Source organism: Condylura cristata, unplaced genomic scaffold, assembly GCF_000260355.1.
Source record: "Condylura cristata isolate star-nosed mole 26May11 unplaced genomic scaffold, ConCri1.0 scaffold00035, whole genome shotgun sequence".
Lineage (NCBI taxonomy): Eukaryota > Metazoa > Chordata > Mammalia > Eulipotyphla > Talpidae > Condylura > Condylura cristata.
The window spans coordinates 11,675,364-11,698,224 of NW_004567136.1; the positions used below are offsets into that span (position 1 = coordinate 11,675,364).

Sequence of the window (22,861 nt, forward strand, 5' to 3'; positions counted from 1 at the left end):
TTATTAGGAAAATCACCAGATCTCTTTTACTTAAAAGACCAATTTTCATGTCAATTCTCATTAGCTTCAGTTATTCTAGATCCAACTTTAAATCATCCAAACTAAAGCCAGGGACAACCAAGTTATTTACTGGCCCCTGTTTCAAACCCATCACATTTTATCTTTAATATATTAGACCCTAAACCAAGTCCACAATCTGGATGCAACCGTGCAGGAAAGAAAAGTGTCTTCACCCTTCAGTATAGAGGTGAGCACTTCTGCTCTCCACAGACCCCGTGTATATGCCTCAGCTATCAGACAACACTATGCTATTGTACTTGTCCTCAAGTCTGTCTTCCCTACTACACTTAAGGCTGCTGGTAGGGACATATTCCACTCATCTTCATATTCCCATGATCTCGAAGAATGCCTGGCACACTGCAGAAGCCTAAAACATGTCTGAATAAATGGCAAAGAACATAAACAAGTAAATATGCCTGTTTAGCAGTAGGGGAATTAGCATTAAAACTTAATAGATACTTCAGGTCACTTAATAAAAAGTATTACGCAAATTCTGACCCAAATGAAAAAGGCAGAATAAAAAAATTTCCTATTTCTGCACATAAATAAATTGCTACATAAATCTGTTGAAGCTTCACTAGAAAAGGAATTTGTCAAGTATCTATCATGGTACTGCTCTCAACCCCAGTTGAGCCAAACCCCACCAATGACTTACTTATAATACTGTTTCTGAAGAGCAGACATCTCCACCCTGAGGATCTGTTCCACCTTAGCAGGAAGGGATTTCTCCACATCCTTTTTGACTCTCCGTAGAAGGAAAGGCTCTAGCACTTTATGAAGACTCTGGTAGCCATTCTCTCTCCCTTTCCCATGATCTTCTTCGAAGTCTTCCCAGAACTCAAACCTAGGTATAAATTAGTATAATTTTACTTATTTACATAAAGCAGTTTTCCAACTAAAATTTATCTCAAAAGCAATTAGGTGGGAAAAAAATCTGTACTAAAAAATCTTTTCTAGAAGGAAAAATAATTTTTTTCAGCTTATCAGTCACTAGCTCTTAAATATGGAGGGGGCAGGCAAGAGAGAAGTATTATTAGTCTACTAGACAACAGATTTCCAATTCTGAGACTGGATCCAGAGTTCTGAAAGTATTTCAGTAGATCATAATTAATCATAAGCTATCTTTAAAAAGCTGCAATCTCTTGAGAAAATGAAATTCTGAGGTCAAATAATTAATGGGGCTATTATTATTACAGCTGTCATCACTCAAAAGTTACATAATTTCAATCATCCATATTCTTCACTGTTCAAAGATTTCAAAAAAATTAATGGATAATAATGATAGCAAACCAAGACTATACTCCAGGCAAAAGAAGTGATATAAATACTACAGTTAATACTAACAAATAAATTTTAATTTTGTCATCCATAATCATGTTGCTTGAATTCTATTGGTAAAAGTTTTTCATGATTAAATTTTAATTTCACCAACCTTGGTTACCCAAAAGATCTGTTTTGTAACTCAGAATTAGACATTATTATTTCATTCAAAAAAAAATTAAATAAAGGAAATGTGTTTCATGAAGGTTAATTAAAATGTACCTTGCTTGCCAGTAGAAAGCCAAAGATGCACTTGGGAAAACTAGCTTAACGTGTGCACAGTCTGAAGGTGGGAAGGTGAGAAGGTGAGAGAACAGCTATGAACTGAGGCTTGCTAAACCCCAGGAGCCTAATTGCTGCCCTGAGGTCTGCTACCAGAAAGCCCTGTTTTGCTTAAGTCTAATCAGCTCCCTGACTAACAAATTCAAGCAACTACTCAAGCCTCTGCTCTGAAAGAGCAGAAGTCAGAGACCGCAAGAGCATCTGCTGCCATTTCTTAGTTCATAAAATGCTTAAGAGATACTGCTACCGGTGAGAAAACAGCACACAGGATTGGCACCATCCACACAGCAAGCTCAGGCAGAAAGAACAAAAAGTCTCGACTTCTTAACTAATGGGTTTCCTTTTTTATATGCATCCTTGTAAAAAGCAGCATTAAAAAAAAAATACCTATAAATGACAATGTTCTAAAATAGAAGATTTCAAAGACAAAAGGCTCTCTTCCACAGGAAAAAACTGCATGTTTAAGACCCAGCCATTATTCCATGTATAATTCAAATGACCAAAAGGAAAACTTTAGAAAGCACTACCTGAAAAACTGTCACCTATAGAAGAATGTAGATTTCCCTCTCTTCAACTGTGTAAGTGGGACATGGAAAACTTGTCTCAAAATGTAGCCCAGTCCATGCTGGGTAGAATGCCGCAGCTGCTTAATAACAGCAAAAGATGAATTATCAGCATTTAGGAACCAAAATCCCTACCTTCCACTTCTAGCGCTAAGTACACAGGGCAAAGTTAGAGTACTACTGGAGACCACAAACCATATGCCACTTCCAGGTAACAGGCCCTGATATCTCCTAGCTTCAGGACCCTTCCTCTGCAAGGTGCTTTCACCCTGCTGTGAAGATACTTATTTTTCTCTTAGAATCTAAAGTTCAAAGATTTTGTCCTTGGTCAGAGAATACCTGGAATTGATCTAGAGTCCCATCTATTTATTATCCAGATATTATTTTTATCATAAAAATAGCATATTCTGGGGGGGGGAAGGGAGGGAAATGCACGGGACTATGGTGGTGGCACAGGGGTGATTTGGTGATGGGAAACCCGTGGGGATTACAATTGAGATGAAAAAAAAAATGTGCAAAATGATGTAAAAATAAACTTTTTAATAAAAAAAAGAAAAAAAATAGCATATTCATATCTACCATGTGGTGATATTTCCAATGTATCAAAAGGATCAAATATGGGAAAATAAGAAACTATATGTATGAAAGTTTTCTATTTCAGAAAATAATGATTAATAACTAATTGATAACCCCACTATCTAAATATTTTATATTATCTGTTTTACAGCATTTATATCTTTGAAAACCATACTTCATAAAAACATGGGCTTCTAGTAATAATACCTGATGAATAGGGAACTCATTACAGAATGTAGAACAAAATGTTTAAGTAAATGAGACAACTGACTTCAGGCTCAGGGGAGTGATAGCTGTGGACTTACAACACTCTATGAGAGAGGACCCAAATGAGCAGCCAGCAAGACTGGCAGAGAAAGGCTGAGAATCAGCAGTGTGGGAGATATCAGAAACTGTCTTACAAATGCTTCCAAACTGGTAATAAATTTGTCCTGTGAGGGACATATGAAAATGTCTGGAGAATTTTGGGTTGTCATAACTAAGGGAGAGGAATGCATCTGTAGTATGTAGTGGCCACAGATGCTGCCATACATCCTATAATGCAAATGACAACCCACCGCAAAGAAGAATTATCGAGCCCAAAATGTGAAGCATACAAGACTAAGAAAATGGCTGGAAGCATAATGAGTGGTGGAGAAAGTGGTGAGGAGTCAGTGTTGTGGGAGGCAGACTCAGAGGGGTCTTCAGCAACATGGCAACAAAGTCAGACTTTAAGACTCATCAAACTTTAAGACTCATCAAACACCACTGATTAATTGTAGGTTTTATAAAAGTGAACATCATCTCTGCCATAAAAAATCTTTTCAACAAGAACAGTCCACAATTCTTTAATCAGTTAAATATAAGAGCTATAGACACAGCAGTTAAACACAGCTGATGCTTTGGTTTGAGTTTAGATTTTTTTTAATACTTGTTCAATTATGTACCTTGTATACTTCATTTCAATTATATAGACTGCCTTATAACAGGGAAAAGTTGTGAATTTTCCTTATTTACCAATTATGTCTCCCAAAGTACTAACTCATTCAACTGTTTGATAGATAATATGCTTAGTTCCTTCTATCATTTATTACAGAATATATTGCTATCTTTATTCCTGCCTCAGTTTAATGTTTTGCTTTCCCCAAACCAGGCCATCTGTTTTCCCTAAGATCTATTAAAATTTTTTTTTAAACACTGGCACGTCAGACATTTTTGCATCTTTAGAAATACAGAAGAAGGAGCTTACTTCTCCGGCATAATAAAGTGCAGCAAGGACCAGAGCTCTTTGAGGGAATTCTGAAGAGGGGTCCCTGTAATCAGGAGCCTATGGTTGGACTTGAAATCAATCAGAGTTTTATACAATAAAGAGTCATCATTCTTCAACCGATGGGCTTCGTCCACTCCCAGAAAGGCCCAGTTAATACTGCCCAGCACAGTCTAAAGTGAAAACAAAACAGAACGAGCCACGAGGTCAGAAGAACACCAAAAAGTACTGCGATATTAATTATCTTTGTACAAATACCATCACAAAGGTACACACAGACACATATATATTCTTCTCTACAAGATTATTTTAGGACTCTTCTGTTTATTTCATTAGCTGTCAAATTGGTGTCTACTCAAAAGAGCATGTCACCACCTACAAGGTATTAGTGGGCCACATATACCAGGTATGACTGCAAAGGAATTTCCAAGACAAGAACATACAAACTGGTATGCTGGGCAAAAACAACACAAAAACAAGAAAACACATGGTTTTCCAGTCTCCTCTTCCTTAAGATTTTTCTATTGCCTATTCTCCACCCCAACCCAGAAACACAGAAACATCAAGAATTACCAATGTGAACTTTTTTATGCTGATTTGCATCAATGAGAACACCTGCCACACGCATTATAGAAAGTACTTATAGAAGAGATTGTTAAAGGACTTTGTTTTTCTATTCTCCTCATGGAGTCCATTTGCATCATCCATACTGGAGAAAACTGAGCAACAACATAATGGGAAATGCCAGAGATAGCGTTCAGACCCAGTTTCCAATGACTGACTAGAATCTCAGGCACGTCACAGATGTCATATCCTTTCAGCCTGTTTGAATCAACTGGACTAATCCACCTAAGGTCCCCTTCGACTCTAAGGTTTTCTGTTTCATTTATAAACTTAATATTCTTTATAGATTTGTTTGCCTTTTTAAATAGGAAGAAAAATAACATGGCAAATGGGAGCCAGGGCCCACACCATTCAGAAAAGTCACTGTACACAATTTAGCCTTTTAGCTACCAATTACACACCTTATCTTTTAGAAGGATCTCATATGTTGTTATAAGTGCATTGAACTTCAGCCTTTTGGTCTGAGAATGAATCCATTCATATTCCCGGATCTGTAAAAGATAACAGTAATTAAGATACAATTTCCCCTTTCATCTTTCTGTATTACCAGCAAGTCTTGTAATAAATTCAATAGAAAAATGCCCAATATAAAAATAAATCTAATTAGAACTTAATACCTTAGCCATTCTAAATTGACCCAGGCAACCTATTATAGACCAGTAAAAGAATTAAGAGTGATTAACTAATCACCTCACAGCAAAGATTTTATAGCCAAAATTCAAATATAACTACCATGCCTTCCCCTCCCCCAACACACCCCCCCCCCTAAGAAAATGCACTGTTAGCAATAGAACCCTAGTGGCTTGAAATAATCCAGAAATCTCCTAGAATGAGAATTTTCTTAAGGAAATACATCTCACTTATTTTGGGTATAGGGCACATATTAATTAACAAGCAGAACAAATTCCAGACTCTGGCTCTCTCAAAAATTTCAAAAATGATAGAACAGAAAGATATGGCCCCAAGAAAAAAAGAATGGGAGTCTCATAGGATGGAAACATCATTTAAAATGAACAATAATAATGCCAGGGTAAAGGAACATATTAAGTAACGCATTCACCCTGAGGTCTAACTGGACCCCCTGCAAGTACAATGGCCCATGACAAAGCCCTGGCAGTCTGGTTGTCAACTTGAAACTGAGAACAGTCCAGCGGTGCCTCCAGGTGATCCCCAGCAAGAAGGAAAAGAGATACTGGAAACTGCAGAGGAAACTTCCTGACTTCGCAATATCTCAGAATTTATTTTCTTTGTCTTCATCTTTAGACATAGTACTTGAAGACATTCTGCATAACCTAAGGAAGTTTTTCTCTTCTTTTCTAATGATTAACAAGTAAATTAACAAATCTAAGAACTTGCTTAGAAAATCTAACTTAGGGCAATAAAATCTGCCAGGGTTAACATTAAGCAATGCCACAGAAAATATCTGAGAGAAATAAATTTGAATTTGCATAACATGAACATGATGTATATCTCAAAGGGTGAAGAGTTCCTAAAGCCCTGTCTCCTCATGAGCAAGTCCCCCAGAAACAGTTAACATATATGGAGTAATGAAGAGCAAACGTCTGGGACCAGACACCTTTGTCTCAACCCCAGATCTGCCATATTGACTCTGAATCAATTTCTTCACAAGTTGGCTGGAAAAAAAAAATAGCAACCACTTGGAAGACTGAATCACAGGTAATATACATAGAACACCCTGCATGGGGTGTTTTTACATATATATTAGTACATAACAGGTGCTTTGCCAAAAGAAATTATTAAGAAAAAGATTTACTTAACAGAAATAAACATAAGCCCCTGAGCTCCAACTTCCTGATCATCAAGTTAAGTTTAATAAGACAATTCCCATTTCTGCCCCCTAGGATGGCTCCTCATCGTTTCTCTGTTCTTTCTTATGGGTCATGCAAACTCACCATCTACAAGGTTAAAAAGCAATTCTAAGAACTCAATTATTTTCAGTAATTTCTTTGCTCTGATAGTAAAAGTAGAATTGCTATCCCCAAAGGCATTGGAAATAGAATAGAGAAGAAGCTGACTACTGCACTCCAAATAAAAGCTTCCCATTTCTGTATCGCTAATGCTTTTAATTAAATAAGCATTAAAGGAATATGTGAGTGGGAATTTTTTTGTGACATATACACCTCCCAATATTAGGGACATGACACAGTTATCAGAATCATAACTTTGTGATTTACTAAAGACTATAATGACTTTAGATCAATTTCCTACATACATTCATATTTATAACACAGAGTCTATCTCAATTTTTGTTTACACACCGTATTTCTGCTCATCAGGTCACCTATGTAAACCACTACGTTAATCTCTGGTGCCCAGATTTCAAACTCCCTCTGCCATGAGGTGAGGGTGGATAAAGGGACGACTATAAGAAAGGGGCCATACAGCTGGTGTTGGTGGAACAGGTAGGAGAGGAATGATATGGTTTGGATGGTCTTTCCTAGGCCCATTTCATCAGCAAGGATTACACTGTTACTTCTGTGGAAAGAAAAAAAGAAAAAAAGAAAAAAATAATTATTAGCTCACACACACACAAAAAAAACAGTTATGTGCACCAATAGTGATGACACCCGTGCCTCACAACATCAACTGAGTAAGACATCAATTCTAAGCCTTGAAGGCACTTTCTCTCATTTACAATTAAGCCTCTACAAGAGGAACACAATAGAAGGTTAAATAGCAGGAAAAAAAGAGCTCTAAGTATAATCAAGATTTTGTTTCCCACAGGCACATGTATTCCACTGATACAGAAAGCAGGCACAGGCCACCCTGGCATGATAACCATGTGCTTTTGCTCAAATCACCTACCCACTTGACTGCACACCACTGGCACTGTGATGGGGCTGACACTGGCCATGAGTGCACAGAGCATGCTTTAATCATGCTACACTCTAAAGCTGGCAGAGGCTGTAGATTGCATTTCTGAACCACTACCCCCAACTTGATCTACTGGGTCAGAGTATCTGGGAAACAGCTCAGGAATTTGTATTTTTAACAAGCACTTTTGAAGATATTGATGCAGTTGGGCTCCTTGGGCCACACTTGGAGAAACACTGCTTTAGCAAAGATGGACCTTATTTTAATAAGAAAGGATTAACCAGATGTAAAAATTAAAATCTGAAGAAATGGCCAGAGTGAGGAAAGCATGGTCAAGAAATACAGAATAGCTCATTTGGCAGCAAATTAGGAGTACATGAATGACATAAGGCTGAAAACCTTATGAAAAGGTTCTAGAAAACATGTCACTGGAAACCACACTACAAATACATCTCTTACAAGCATTAACAGTGAAGCAGAGGGAACCAAAAGGAATATACAAGTTAAGGTTGGCTTAAATGATTAGAAAAACATTTAGTTCACCAAGAATACAGATTTTTAAAGCACCTTCAATCTTCCATTGAATGATTAATTTTAGGGGGAAGTACAGAAAAGAACAAAACAATATATAGGGAGAATAAGAAAGCCATACCACTACAAATCTCAGGGACACTGAAGTTCAGAGTCAGCGTTTTCTCTTGAGTATTTATTTCCCCTTTTATTTCTCTCACCCTTCCACATTAATGGGGGAGGAAGTATGTATAACTTTCTCCAGTATCTCCTTCTCCTTACAAGCTGCCACTGTCAACAAATATACACTGAAGTAGACTTGGATCAATTTACCAGTTTTCCTAAAACTAGACCAAAATGGCATGTTACTTTCTGTAAGGGTCCGGGGACCAGGGCCTAACTGTTGCTTGACTCTGAATTGGTTAGTTAAAGTACAAAGTGCTGGCCAAGGCTTCCACATGAAACATGTTACAATGAACCTAATACCTCAAGACACCTTTGCTCCTAAAAGCCCTCAACTGTATATGGCCTTAAGGATCAAACTAGCTGTATCCTTCCTTTAAGAAGTCTCTGAAACAGAAATAGTTATCCAACAATTCAAAATAAAAATCAGGACTCACTGTTCAACCACATAAACTGAAAAACCTAAAAACCTCTCAATTTTCATAAATGAATGTTAAATGTTGTATTAGATTTTATGTGATAAGAAATGGTGGGTGGCGTCTATGGGGAAGTCATTCTAAATGTGTCTATAACTAGAAACCAGCTTTACTGCAGTGAAAAAAGCTCACATTTCTATTTTCAGGCTGTGTTTTAGTTTTATAATAAGAATTTTTGCTTTTCTATGGAACACTGAAAAAAAAATACGAATCTGCATATGAGGGAGGAATTTATAAGTATGTATTAAAGATACCTATCATACTGTATGTTCTATGAGAACAGGGAAATGATGTCTGCTCATGACTTAAGTTCTCAAATCTTCGATGGAGCCTTAAAACTTACAAACTAGGCATGCCTGCGTGTACAAGTGGATTTGGTAAATAAAATTTAGAAGTACTACCTCAAAGTACCTTTAAATCTCAAATACTGTCATTGTTTCATCTCTCTCTTTTTCTGCAAGATGAAAGTGGTTACAAAGAAGAAAGGACAATTCCACATGTTCAATTGTCCAAGGCCTTTCACTAAATGGTTTGAACATAAAGCAGAGTCAGGTGGGGTATACTCACATACTGTACAGAAAAATTGTTTCCTTGAGAAGAAATTAAGTTAAAGGTTTCACTAAATGGTTTGAACATAAAGCAGAGTCAGGTGGGGTATACTCACATACTGTACAGAAAAATTGTTTCCTTGAGAAGAAATTAAGTTAAAGGTTTCACTGGTTTAAAACACAAATGAATTTTAAAAGATACCTTCTTACAATCTGAGACTAACTTCTTTCACACCAGATTTAGGCAAACTGACTTGCTACTTATATTCATGAATAATATTTTTCTGGCTATGACAAATTATCCCCAAAAAACTAATGATGTTTTTATTCTTTACTTCAGCTTAAAATCCCCCAGGATGAGACTTCTCTCAAGTGCATGATTTTTTCCTATAATAAACAGTTGAGCAGCATCCAGCAATAAAGAAGCCAGCAAACAGTAAAGAAAAGTGCAAACATATCTTTCTACCTACTTGCACCAGGAATGCGCAAGCCAGTTGAGACCTTCTAACTGATAATCACGGAGTTCCAGATTCTCCCCTCCTAAATAAGTTGGTTGTTTCTTTAAAGCCACGAATCGTGGTCTCTGCTTCAGGGCCTAAGAAAAAAAAATTAATAAATTCCAGGTAAGAAGAGAATTTTCTTCTTGTTCCTCTATTAAAATACTAGTCATGACTTATATGCTCAGCACCAAAACAAAGACATTCACATTTGACATCTTTCTCAGGCAACCCCAGCCTGGCCCATAAGCCCTCACCATGGTATATACTCCTAAGTCAGACTGCAACTCAAACTATTACTTAACTAACTTGCTTCTTTGCTGAATTAATTCTGTGAACATTGTTAAGTAGCACATACGCCACATTATCTCTACTGTGTAGCAGTGAGACTCCTGTATCCATCTTTGCCATTTCATTCAAACCTGTACAAATAATGCCTCTGGCCAGGTCTGTTACACTTTGCTAACAGCAGCCATTTGTGAACCCTGACAATGCAGCCCACCTACCTGAAGCTCCCAACAATATGAGTTCAGTTTTCTGAAGGTAAGATTGTTGTTTTCACCTCCAACAGTATAAAGAAAAGCAATCTAATAAGGACATGTCTCTGTGATTTGCAAAACTGTAGATTCCATGGCCAAATCAGTTTGGAAACAACGGATTAAATATATATAAATTTCACTAGCTGTGACTTTTCAAAGTTTAACATGCCTGTGTGTATTATGAATTTACAGGAGACTTTTACTTAGAATAGAATGTGTCTCAAAATTATTTGACTACAAGCATTTTTTCAGGGAGCATTTTTCTGAAGATTAGTGCCTCATCATGAGAAGTACTATATGACTGTGGATTCAATAAAATGATTCTTGTAATTTCACGCTCCTCTTTGAACAGTTAGCAGTAAATGAAATCTGACTCCTCACTCGCTAGCCAAAATCTATCTGGTTGCCTCCCACCAACCCCCCCCAGCCCCCCCGCCGATGCCTCTCCCATCCAATCCTGACATTGGCCAATTAATTCTTCCTTTATAGACTGCTCTGAGATCTTCCTGGCTGGATCAGATTCTCTAACCTAATCTGAATAAGCATGCTTATCCTGGAGTCTCCCACACATTGCCTTCAGATGGATCTTCTAAATGAAATCTTGTTTTCAAGCTGCTGTCCTCAAAAGGATAAGCTTATCAGTATCCAGTCCAAATTCCTTCAAGGTATCAAGACACACACACACACACTTTGACCTGATGCACTAACCATATCATACCTCTCTCTCTTCCAGTCATGGCCTGTGGGCATCTTCAAATTGCACTGTAAGATCATCCCAGGGGAAGGCCAAAACCTAGGCCCCTTTTGTCTGTCTGTCCAGCACCCATCATTCTTTCAAGACCAGGGTCAGTTCAAGGGCCACAACTTCCTCTCTGAAGCCTCTTCAGTGACACTGGAACTCAGTGACCTCTGTCTCTACCATACTCATCAGACACTGCTTTTCAGAGAGAGGGCCCATGCCATGAACATGAATGTCAAGGTCTCAGAGACAGAACCCATGCCTGACCTTTATTATCGAAGACCAAGGCACGCCATCTGACAGAGGTGAGAAATTCCAAAGAAGGAAGAGTATTTGTATAACTAAATCTAACAAATAAGAAAGATTGTGTATTTAATTTCGAAGGTAGAATTCTGAGATGCTTCTTTTCCCCATTACTTCTTTAAAATGTTTAAATCCTTTCAAGTATTCAAATATCCTCTAGCGATATCTGTCAGTCATAAGATTTAAAGAAGTTGGCAGAGTCGTTATTTCTCATTCTCACCTTTATTTTCATTATTCTTTTTTGATGTCAAGGTTAAGTCATCTTTCCCTTCAAAGTGGGAACCATCATTTCTTTTTATAAAATTTTCTCTTCCTATTATCTATGTGATCAGCCCTTTGAATTTCCTGTGAGAAACCAAAACCTAGTGGCCATCACCCACCTTGCATTCTCTTGTGGGAATGGTTTTAGAGTTGTTCCGACTATGGAAACTGTCAATGCAGCTCTGGAATTTCTTCCCAATCAGGGCTTCATCTTCCCAGCTGCACTCTGAATATGGCAGCCCCATCCATTTGCATAGATACTCGGGTTCATTTGAAGGTGCCGGCTTCCGACTGTGAGCTGTTGTACATGTAAAGAACATATAGATCAGCAACTGTCAATTAGAAGAGGGAATGGCATTCTGCTTGACATACAACCAGTGACACAGCACATGGTGAAACTCAACACCGCAAAACAGGAAATTTTCTTAAATGCTAAACCATATTTATAAACACGAGCTCTTGCTTACCCGGAAAATCTGTCTGACCCAGTGCAGATTTACTTGTCTTCACAGCTAAACAAACACAAAAAAGGGGAAAATGGTGACATAAATGGAGGTATTTTTAGTTCCATGAATAAGCAGGCATACTCCAGTATCTTACATCTTAAAGTCTTGTTCTCAAGGCCCTCTCCAGCTATCACCCATCACTGTTCTGATGCTCTGCAGATCACACTTTAGAAGCACCCCAGGTATTTTCACTCTAAGAACCACCCCAATCAGACCTGTGAATTCAGGGTCCAGTCTCAGTCCTCACTACCTGACTGGCAGCATTTCCTGGTTCTCAGCCCTGTCATCACACGGCTCCAGCACACACACTCCTTTCTATCTCACTGGCTCTTCATTTTCAACCTCATTGCTGATTTCTTCATGACTTCCCAAAGCTGGAATGCTCTCAGTCGCAGCATGTATACTCTACTTCTGATATCTCATGAAGTCTTAGGCTTTAAATACTACTTATATACTGATAACTTCCCAAATTTAAATATCCAGACCAGTCTAAGAGTCCTAGTTTCCTGGTTCACCTATCAGCCTTCACAATCCTCTCTACTTAAGACACCTAACAAAGAAATCAAACTTAGAAAGATCAAACTAAGCTATTGATTTCCATTCCAAATATAAGCCCTTCTCTTGGTCTTTCTATTTTAAAGAAATGGTGGATCTAGTCTCCTAGGCTCAGGTCAAAAATCTTGGCTTCATCCTTGACACCTTTTTCTTATCCCTCACATCCATGATTACCAGCAAATCTTTTTAGTTTTCCCCTCAAAATGAATCCAGGCATTCATCTGTTCTCAAAAAGTAAACCCATTTTTGCATTATTTTATTTACATTACTCCTAGAGCTCAAACCCTGACAGAAACCTCCACATACTTACCTATCACTCTCTCTACTATCTGATACTGTTTGTTCAACTCTGAGGCCAGCTCTTGTTGACAGCTAAAATACTCTACATCTTCAGGAGAAACTTTCCCTAACCTGGAGAGAAGACATAAAGAAAGAGTACATAATGATGAGGTTTGAGGAGCTATACACACATGTTGAAGCAAAGCCAAATATAGTAAACAGTCTTTCCTCCATCTACCCCTTAGTAACCTTTTACCAGCAATAAGAGAGCTTACGAAACCTATACACTATTAGAAAACACTGAGAACCTTATAATCAGTAGTAGAGAACTGCTACTATGGCATACTGATAAAGAAATCTAAAAATAACCATTTTGTATGGTAAGTTCATGTGATAAACTCACATGCCTAATAGACTAGCACAATCAAACTGTCTTCCAGATGTTAAAAACAAACATTTTTACATATATGGACAGGCTTTAGAAATGATTAAATGTGGCTTTTCTGGAAAACTAGTTATTCTTGACACCAAAATTCTATGAAGGGATAAGAGCAACTTGAAATTCAATAATACTATGCTTATGTGGAATTTAAATTTCTAATTGCTTTACAACCTATCTTAGGAATACATTTTTGGTTCTGATCAATATATGATTTAATGAGGTAGCACATTTTACTTAGTAGTAAAAACTGATATTAAAAGCTACCTGTCTCTATTTCTACTTGCTCACATTAACTGGCAGGTTTGCCTTCAAGGTTGAACCCAATACTTCTTACTGGTTCCCTTAGACTTGCACATATTAATATACAAACTAACTCATTCAAAAGTGTAAGTAGACTCAAAACACCATTGGCTGTCAATTTCAGCAGTTATATTTTTGTCACATCATATCTGAAGACTGCAAAACCAAGGTGAATTTTTAGTGAATCTAAACCAAGAACCCTAGGATATTAATAATCCCTGAGATCTAAATGACCCCAACATAACCACTGGAAAGTAGCAGGGTGCTTAAGACCTTGGGTTCTGGACACAAAGTGCTAGAATTCAAATCCTGGGTCTGCTTGCCAAGTTGCTCTGCACCTCTTACTCTTCACACTCATAAAATTTTTTACAAGGATACAAATCTCACAGTCTTACTGCAATGAGTAAAAAGATCCAGTGTAAAAAGATGACACTGCTTCACTTGCTAGCTATTACTATTAAACTACAAACTTGGTGGCCAAATATCGTCTTCAATCAGTTTCATAAAACAGAAACATGTAGCAGCAGCTTCAGTGATCAAGGTACAAATATGAGATCCTAGAGAGCTGTGTTCTCTAGGCATTATTTTAAAACCTTCCCTTTCCTCAGGCTGTGAGTACATTTATTTAATCCATGACAGAATATTTACCATTGCTTGATTTCATCCTCTTTCTTCTTAAAATTCTCAAGTTTTTTCAGGCCCTTCACTTTCTGCTGCTGTAAGGATTCTTCACTTTCCCATGTGCTATGGATGTAAGACCAGCCCTTCCACTTGATGAGGTACTGGACTTCACCTTCATCCTTTTCAGTGTCAAAGTCACCACTAGGGTCACCATTAGCTTCAATTGCATACACAGTAGTAGAAGCTCCAGTGGCTGCAAAAGGATTCAGTTAAACTTTGAAAAGCATAATAACCAGACTCTGAAAAGCTTTCCAAATAAGTTAAAGAGTCTTTTTGAATGAAGCTCCAAAATACTTTGATGTGAAATAAGCAGACATTTAGACAATACAGACAAGCAAGATCATTATTCCAAGTATTTTCAAAATGCAAATCCAAATTTCACACTTCTTTAAACATATTCCAAAATTTGCACGTGCAATTAAAGGAGGCTCTTATGCCTAAACACAATAAAATGGAATAGCAACATCTTTTTGTTTAGTTCTGAGAAAACAAATCTACCTACCCATGAATATTAAGACTAAATAAGAAAATCACCTCTCTCCCATCCTCACCCATCTACCCAGTTTTCTATAAATTCTCTTTAACTGCATGTGAATTTGAATGGGCTATAAAGACAAAGAATTGAATGTTGTTTTCATAATTGATATAATAACCTATATGGAATGGTTATTTAGAGAAACTGAGTTTGGAGTATCTCAATTTGGATGTTAAAAAATTTTCACCATCGACATCTTCTCACCCACCATACCTCTGGCCTGTACCCCAGTTCTGTAAGCATAAACAAACAAATCTTAAAAAAAAAAATTTTCACCATCAACCAAACATAAATTTAACCAATATGATGCTTTTCATAAGAAATTTCAGAAACTAACTGAAAGTCAGCTTGTTTAATATGAATAAGAGGAAATCTCTACTACACAGGTGCTTGTAAAAATATTAACACATTTTTGGGACTCCCTGGTGGCAACAGGGGTTAAATCGCAACATTATGAAGCTATCCACAGTCACTGCCACACTAATTTGGTCGTTGGCTGGCCAGGGAGCTAACCTACATGGCGTAGCAGACTTCTCCTGTCTTGTGAACTGCTCCCCTCAGCAGTGGATTTCAGTGGATCTCCTGGTTCTGCTCCCCACTCTGTGTCTGGTGAATCCTCTCATGCCCCCTCCCCTGCACCTCTGGCCTATGCCCCAGTTCTTATATGCATAAATAAATAAAGCTTTAAAAAATAGATTAACACATTTTCATTAAGTTTGAGATTTAAAGTCTCGAATACATATAACTGGCTATATCACTGCATCCACAGCTAATAAAGATTGCATCAGGAAAACTTTCACAAAAAAATATGGGACACGGAGTGAAATTCATCATTTCAGAGTTGAAATTAAGTTTCCTGAGCAGATATATACAAAGTATTAGCTTCCAAAAACACATACCTCCTTTCTTTCCCAGCCTTGAGTCTAAGACCTTTTCAATAGTCTCACTGTTATCTTGCTGTTCATCAACCCCCTCACCAGTCATTTCTATGAGGTCATCTGAGTCAGTCTCAAAGTCATCATCCTCTTTGTAACTGCATGAAGAATAAAGTTCAAAAAATAAGAAAATGCCTTTTCAGAATAAAAGTTAAACAACACAATACCAACAAAATAAGGAACTTCACCTATCTGGCTCCAACATGCTGTCCTACAGACCAAGATCTTCTTTTCCTGCTAAAGGAGGTTAACTAATGTTTTGGAAATAAAAAAAGACTATGCTTACAGCAATTTGTGTTAGCAAGATTTAGGAAACTACAAAGATATTCTGTGTTGTTTTTCTTTAATGAGATTGTTTCTATGAAAAAAAAAAAGGAGTAACTGAAAGACATGATGAATGGGAGAAAATGCAAAAGAGCAAAAGAGAAGCAATATTTCTAAGATTAAATGTTTCAACACTGTATTTTGTCTCCCAATAACAAAAACAGGAAATTTAAGTGTTCGCAAATTATCAAGAACTTCAATAAACCTACTCCCTGCTATTAGAACATGAAAATGTAATCTTTCATCACATATTAACAAAAGATAGTTTGGGAATCACACAAAAGAAAAACCATCCCAGGTGTAGTATAGGTGTAAGAAGAAAAAGGAATAAGCTAGCTTCCTCAAGTCTTTTACAGCTTTGGAATTAGTTACTAACAGGTCTAAGATCCATTTTACCTCCTCTATGCAGACTAAAAGAAATCTGTATGTCCTCTAAAAAAAAATTAAGTGCCCTTTGATTAATAGAAAATAAAATATTAATATTCACATGTACCTATTCTTTTATTTCAATTTCTACTAGGTTTCATATAGACTAGTAAGCTTGAGAAAATTATTATACTCAAATATCATTACATACACTGAACCTTAGAAGAATGTCTGATTGAAAAAGCAATTCAGAAGTGAGAATATGACTCAAACGTCTTTCCTAAAAGGACTGATGACCTGAAGGAAGTTTTATCACTGAGCCAGCTCACCAGCACATGAGCTTGAAGCACTTCTTTGATAGGAATGAAGGTTTGAAATGAGCTATTCCTTCCAGGTTCCTACTGGCCAACCACTCTCATGCAAGAACACTGTTCAGGGAGGGTCTCCATGATCTCAGGGTTAAGTCTCTGTTATCACGATGATGGCCCACCATGGCAATCCCCAGCCAGGGAGCTGACCCACATGGCACAGCAGACCTCTCCAGTCTCACCCACTATACTCCTCAGCATTGTATTTCAGTAAATCCACCTGCTCTGCTCTCCACTCTGTTTCTGGTGGGGAGACAGAGCCCCACCCACCCCCCACCTCTGGCCTACACCCCAGTTCTTCTGTGTAAAAATAAATAAATAAAAGAACACTACTCAGATTTCAAAATACAACCGGAAGATACTACCTCTGCCCATGAGATGTGTGTTCCTAGGCTTACAGAAATCATGGCTAACCAACTACACTTGCCCTCAGACTAGTGAAAACCTTGTGAGACAGAACCTACCTGACGTTTTTAGCTGCCCTACGACGAGTCTGCCTTTTGGGAGCCTCATCATCTTCATCATCATCATCAGAAGAATCTTGCTTTTTCCTCTTTCCACGCTGAGTCTTAGGTTGCTTTTTAACACGAGATTTGGGCACTGTTCTAAAAAAGGAAATAAAAAAATACAAAGTTTTTACTGTCACTTGGTGTATACTTCAAATCTCTTATGACAGAATTTCCCACAACAGGGTTATATATGTACATACATACATACATATATATATATGGGATTCACCTGGTGAATATTAGAAATATATATTCCTGGGCCCCATTCCTTGAGATTCTAACTCACTATCACTAAAACCTGCATTTGCAATATGAAAATGAGTCCAATGTCAACAGCCCTCAATCTTTTATAGGAGACACAGTGGATTTTGAGGCAAAAGTTCTAATTGTTCCTCTGGATCACCTGATATAAAATTATACAAGGGGTGTATAACTGATGGTTACTCTTATGGTCACTGATGGTACCTCTTTGCCAGGCAATGTGGAAATATTTAAGGGTGTTGTGGGGGAAGGTGATACAGGGAGCAAGTTTACACTGTACTGAGCCAGGGACAGGCAAATGTCTCCTCTAAATGGCCAGAACAGAGTCCTCCCTGGTGGCACAACAAGTTAAAGCATACAAAGCTAGAGGCAGCCACTTCAGCAAGAGTTCGATTCCCGGCCAAGGAACTGACCCACATGGCATGGAATGGCATCTCCTAACCTGCCTGCTGCTCCCCTTGGCAGTATACTTCATCAGTCTGCCTATTCTGCTCCCCAATTTGTCTCTGGTGAATCCTCTCACCCACTGCACCTCTGGCCTATACCCTAGTTCTGCATGCATAAGTTATCTTTAAAAATAGGTAAATAAATAAAAATAAATGGCCAGAACATAAATAGTTTGCCAGACAAAAGGCAAGATTGAGACCACTAGTTGGTATTTACATAAGTGAAAACAAACTTCTATAAATTATTTGACAAAATTCAAAATTGAGTAGAAGTTTAGAGGTACATACCCATCAGTTACCTGAGATCTACTTCTCTACACAGGCACATCCTCTACTTAATATTACATAGACTATATGGACAAGGTAATAAATAGTGAAGTACGCTTCCAAACAGTATTTTAAACTTAAGAATCAGTTCTCCTAACAAAAACCTGCACACTTGCCAAACACATGGAAACTTTTGTTAAAATGGAAGGTATACTGTTCCTAGTAACTAGTCCAACCTGGAATAAGAAAGCTAAGATTCACTCTCAGAGATCCATACTCTAAACAGTCACAACAACCAATATAAACAGCCCCATCATCTAATCACTTGCTAATGACGAAGGCTGGCGGAGGTGAAGCATAGGCATTCAAAACCCTGAACCACAACACACAGGATCCCTGAACCATAACACACAGGATCCCAACAAAGTAGTCTCCCCAACCCTCTAGTGCTACCTCTCTCTCCCACACATTCAAGCAGATAGGTACCTTCTAGGAACAGGTCTTCTGGCTTTCACTCTTTTTTGCTCTGGCTCACTCTCTGCGCTGCTACCTTGTTCTTGTTCATCCTCTGAGGGTTCCCGTTTCCATTTTTCTCTATGATCAAAACCAAAGTAAAATGATTTTTTTCTAAAAGAATTCTTCATCATTGTTTAGCTTGAAGAATCTGACAAAACTGATTTTGAACTGACTATCCAAAAGGCAGAACATTGCATATTTTAAATATTATTCCAAAAATAATATTTTAAACATTATTCTAGCTCCTTTAAACTTCAGTTGTGTTCTATCCTTGATAACAAAACTTAATGAAAATGAACACTAAAGATGCATTTTTTAAACTATCTGTCCTGTAAAAAATTTCTTTCTATTTTGATTTTTACCACTATCAATAATAGAATACTATGTCAAAGGTTTTTGCACGTTAACTCTCAAATTTCAGCACAAATCTGAAGCATTTAAAGGACTTGTTCAAACAGAAGCTAGAGATTCTGGTCCAGAAGATCTAAAATAGGGCTTAAAAAATTTGAATTTTAACAAATTCACAGATGATGCTGATAATGGTTAGAGACTTCTTTGAGAACCACTACACTATTTTAACATCTTTAGAAGGTATTTGTGGAGACGCTCTCTAAAACTTTTTGTTAATGATAAACCTATCATCTACTAAATAATATGTTTAAACATCAACATAATTTTTAATAATTATTAAATACAGTAGGTACCCCTTGCTCCTTGAGATCTTAGAAGGCTTGACAGAGCCATAACCAACTGGTGTCCTGTTTATTTCCCCAGTTTTTGAAACTTAGTTGAAGCCCAAACAAGGAAATCACAGGGACCTAGCTCATTTCTCCCTTGTAGCAAAGGAAGGAAGGAACATGTAATGACTAGAGTATTTATTATCTAGAGGGGGAAAAGCTGGAAGGCAAGTGGAGAGCTCAATAAATAAGCAATTGCCACTGTGCTACTGGCCCCTGTACAGGCATGAGGGCGTGAGAAAGACAACTGCTGGCTGCTGAGTGGCAAAGCCACATCAAAGTTCTTCATGGGAGACCAGGCCCCAGCAACAGAAGAAGACTCCTGCAGGAAAAGCAGCCAATCTTGAGACCCTTCAAAAAGACCCTTCAAAAAGTTTTTAGGGGAAAAACTCAAGTCTTTCATGAAAAGGCAGTGGCAGACTACTCAAATCCTCGTGGCACTGTTTCACATCCATTTCACTAACAATAGGGCACTCCCTGTGGGCAACGCCACTAGCTCATCTTTGAAGCTGAAGCCCTGTTTAGCACAAAAGGAAGGCAAACTGAGTTGTGCCTTTGTTAAATAAACAGCCAAAGATATTACTATCAGGGAAGCAGAATGCTTTGGGAAACCAACTGATTAAGACAGTAAGGCCTGTCTGATGGCCAGATAGCTTTAGAACAAAGGCCACCTCCTATCCACCCACACTCTGGGCATTTGTGTCATTCTGCTTCCTTAAAAGTCATGAACAATAATGCGTGTAAAGAATTCAAGGCAGGGAAGATGATCAACAAGAAAGAAGATGAATTCAAAGCAGGGAAGATGATCAACCTGTGGCAGGTTGGCACACGTGCATGTGTAGTCTCCCAAATCCAGAACAGCTCACCCTAAAGAAGGCGATCATACAAACAGGAGATACAGGCTATCACAGGGAAGGTGCTTGGAAACACATGAACAGTTAAGATCTAAGGCAGAGCAGATCAGGTTAGAAAGATCCACAGAAAAGTCTCTGTAGTAATTTAAAAAAACACTACCAGAAATTGAGACTCTAAATCAAAGCAGTTAATGAGGTCCACTTCCAAAAGTTTAAGAGATTAAAATGGTGGAGAAGCGAGAAAGAATATAGAGAACAAGAGTTTTCCAATTAAACTGCAGATTTATAAAACTATTGGACACACAGGACTTAGAGTCTTCCGGTAAGAAAAAATTTTTTTTTAAATCAGCAAAGCAATTGGTCTAAAGAACCCTTCCTCGCAAAGGAAACCACTGTACACAAGTAGCCTGGCTATAAGTCAAGACCTTAGCCCCTGCTCCCAACCATGCCCACAGAAGATCAAAGACCGGGAGAAAGTGAATCCAGCTCAAATACCATACCGAGAGAAAGGATCTTAACATAGGAGGCTCAAAAGCCCTCAGTGAATTTTATGTATGTGTATTTTAAAATGAGCCAGATTGTTTTACCTTTGATTTTCAAGAAAAAAAACTTAGCATCAGTATTACTCAGTTACTTTCTACTTAAGGGGTGAGGTGAAAACAGTGATCAATTACAAAAAGATTATTTCCCAATCCTGCAGATGAATAGGGTACTTCAACAAGAGGACTACTGTCCATTTATAGATTACTGGTTTCCTATAAAACATAAATTTTATAAGGAAGACTCCCTGACTAAGTCACACATTGTGAAATCTACAATGAAGGAATTTTAAAATATGAGATTTAAGTTCTTCATATGTTAAAGACTTGAATTTCCAGACCCAGCTCTAAAAGAACCTCAGTGGAATTCTCCTAAGATTCTGAAAAGGGAATCAGTGGAATTTTGGCCGAAATTTTAGAAACCAGAGAGAAAAATACCAAAATTTCACCAACATGCGTGTTTTCTCCCTTTAATGGGAAAAGGTGACTGGTGGGACAAAAGTCCTGTGAAACAAATCAAATCTAAACAACTGTAAAGAAGGGAATGAACGAACAAAGCCCCTTAAAATAAAACAAGCCTACACTCTGGCCAACCTCACTGAGGCTTGCTATTTAAGTAATTGTCAGAGCCTAAGAAAGAAATTCCTTTCTCCTCCACTTTAGAAGGTTCAGAGCAGCTACTTTAACTTTATTTAAGGCCCCTGACCTTTCAGAAGCTACTCCCAGCTACAATGTTCCCCTTGGACAAATTCCAAAGGAAAAAGTAAAATCAAGGAAAAGGTATAATCTTGGAAAAGGTAAAATCTAGGGTTAACAAGGATTCGCTCCTATTGTGTCACTAGTGTGGGACACAGTTCCAACTCAAGACTCTGGAACAGAAGAAATAACTATGATCCCAAAGAGAAAAGCTTCAACAGATTATGACTTAAAATACTTTTTAAAATTCCAGTTGGGAGAAATGGTCTGAAAAAATGATAGAAAGGCTATCAGCACTATTAGAACCTTACCAAGTAAGCATGAAACCCTGTACATTTCACAAATTTGGGCAACAATAGTAGGTTTTATATGAGAAAGGATATAATGATCAAAACATGAGTGGGTTAAATGAAACCCAAAATTTCTTTTGTATGACTTTAAGGGATTAAAAATCACAAACACCCCATGGAGCCCAAGGGATCAGTTGAGAACTGTAAATGGGGGAAACAGAGAACTCCAGTCCATCCAAAGGTCACAAGACCACCTCCATGTGGGTCAGCACTGACAAATTTTCTCAAAATAAGCTAAAAATCTAGATCCTAGTGCACCATATCAAATTTCAATGTTGTCAACCAATCTACAAAATGCTTTCAGCACTTCAGGGGTCATTGTGTACCATCTTACTTTTAAATGCCAACTCATACATGACTCTGGGTCCCTTGATCCCAAGTCCCATTATAAGACCATGATCTTCCAAACTATCAGTGTCATGAAAACAAGAAAGACTGAAAAAAGTACTCTAAATCAAAGAAACCTAACACAATAACTACCTTTAGAATGGATCCTATGGTGGAGGTGGAAAAATGTTAATGAGACATTACTGGGTCAATAGACAATAGTGAAATATAAATTAGACTAAAGCATTTCCATAATGTCAAATCAATGTTTAACTGTAGTGTGCTTATGAAAAAGAATATCCTTATTCTTAAGAAATGAACACTTAAGAATTTTAGGGATAAAAGGCCAAGTGTGTGAATCTTGTGTTATGAAAAAATAGTATGTGCATACATGTATAAAAATATATGCAATGCAATCCCACTCCTAGGTATCTACCCAAAAGACACAAAAACACTGATTGAAAAAGATACTTGTACCCCCATGTTTATTGCTGCTTTATTTACAA

At 37.6% G+C, this 22,861-nt stretch overlaps 1 protein-coding gene across 2 annotated transcripts in view; it reads right to left on the reverse strand.

Annotated features, from left to right (window-relative positions):
* CHD2 (chromodomain helicase DNA binding protein 2) overlaps nucleotides 1–22,861 on the reverse strand; it is a 94,340-nt gene that overhangs the window by 48,713 nt on the left and 22,766 nt on the right. For both annotated transcript variants that reach the window (XM_004693099.2, XM_012732736.1), the window contains 12 exons: nucleotides 18,823–18,930; nucleotides 17,318–17,458; nucleotides 15,760–15,893; nucleotides 14,293–14,518; nucleotides 12,934–13,034; nucleotides 12,030–12,074; nucleotides 11,682–11,860; nucleotides 9,694–9,818; nucleotides 6,951–7,167; nucleotides 5,073–5,162; nucleotides 4,030–4,220; nucleotides 716–904 (listed from right to left, as the gene is read on the reverse strand). In XM_004693099.2, coding sequence (XP_004693156.1) covers nucleotides 716–904; nucleotides 4,030–4,220; nucleotides 5,073–5,162; nucleotides 6,951–7,167; nucleotides 9,694–9,818; nucleotides 11,682–11,860; nucleotides 12,030–12,074; nucleotides 12,934–13,034; nucleotides 14,293–14,518; nucleotides 15,760–15,893; nucleotides 17,318–17,458; nucleotides 18,823–18,930 — 1,746 coding nt within the window. The remainder of the gene's footprint in view (nucleotides 1–715; nucleotides 905–4,029; nucleotides 4,221–5,072; nucleotides 5,163–6,950; nucleotides 7,168–9,693; nucleotides 9,819–11,681; nucleotides 11,861–12,029; nucleotides 12,075–12,933; nucleotides 13,035–14,292; nucleotides 14,519–15,759; nucleotides 15,894–17,317; nucleotides 17,459–18,822; nucleotides 18,931–22,861) is intronic.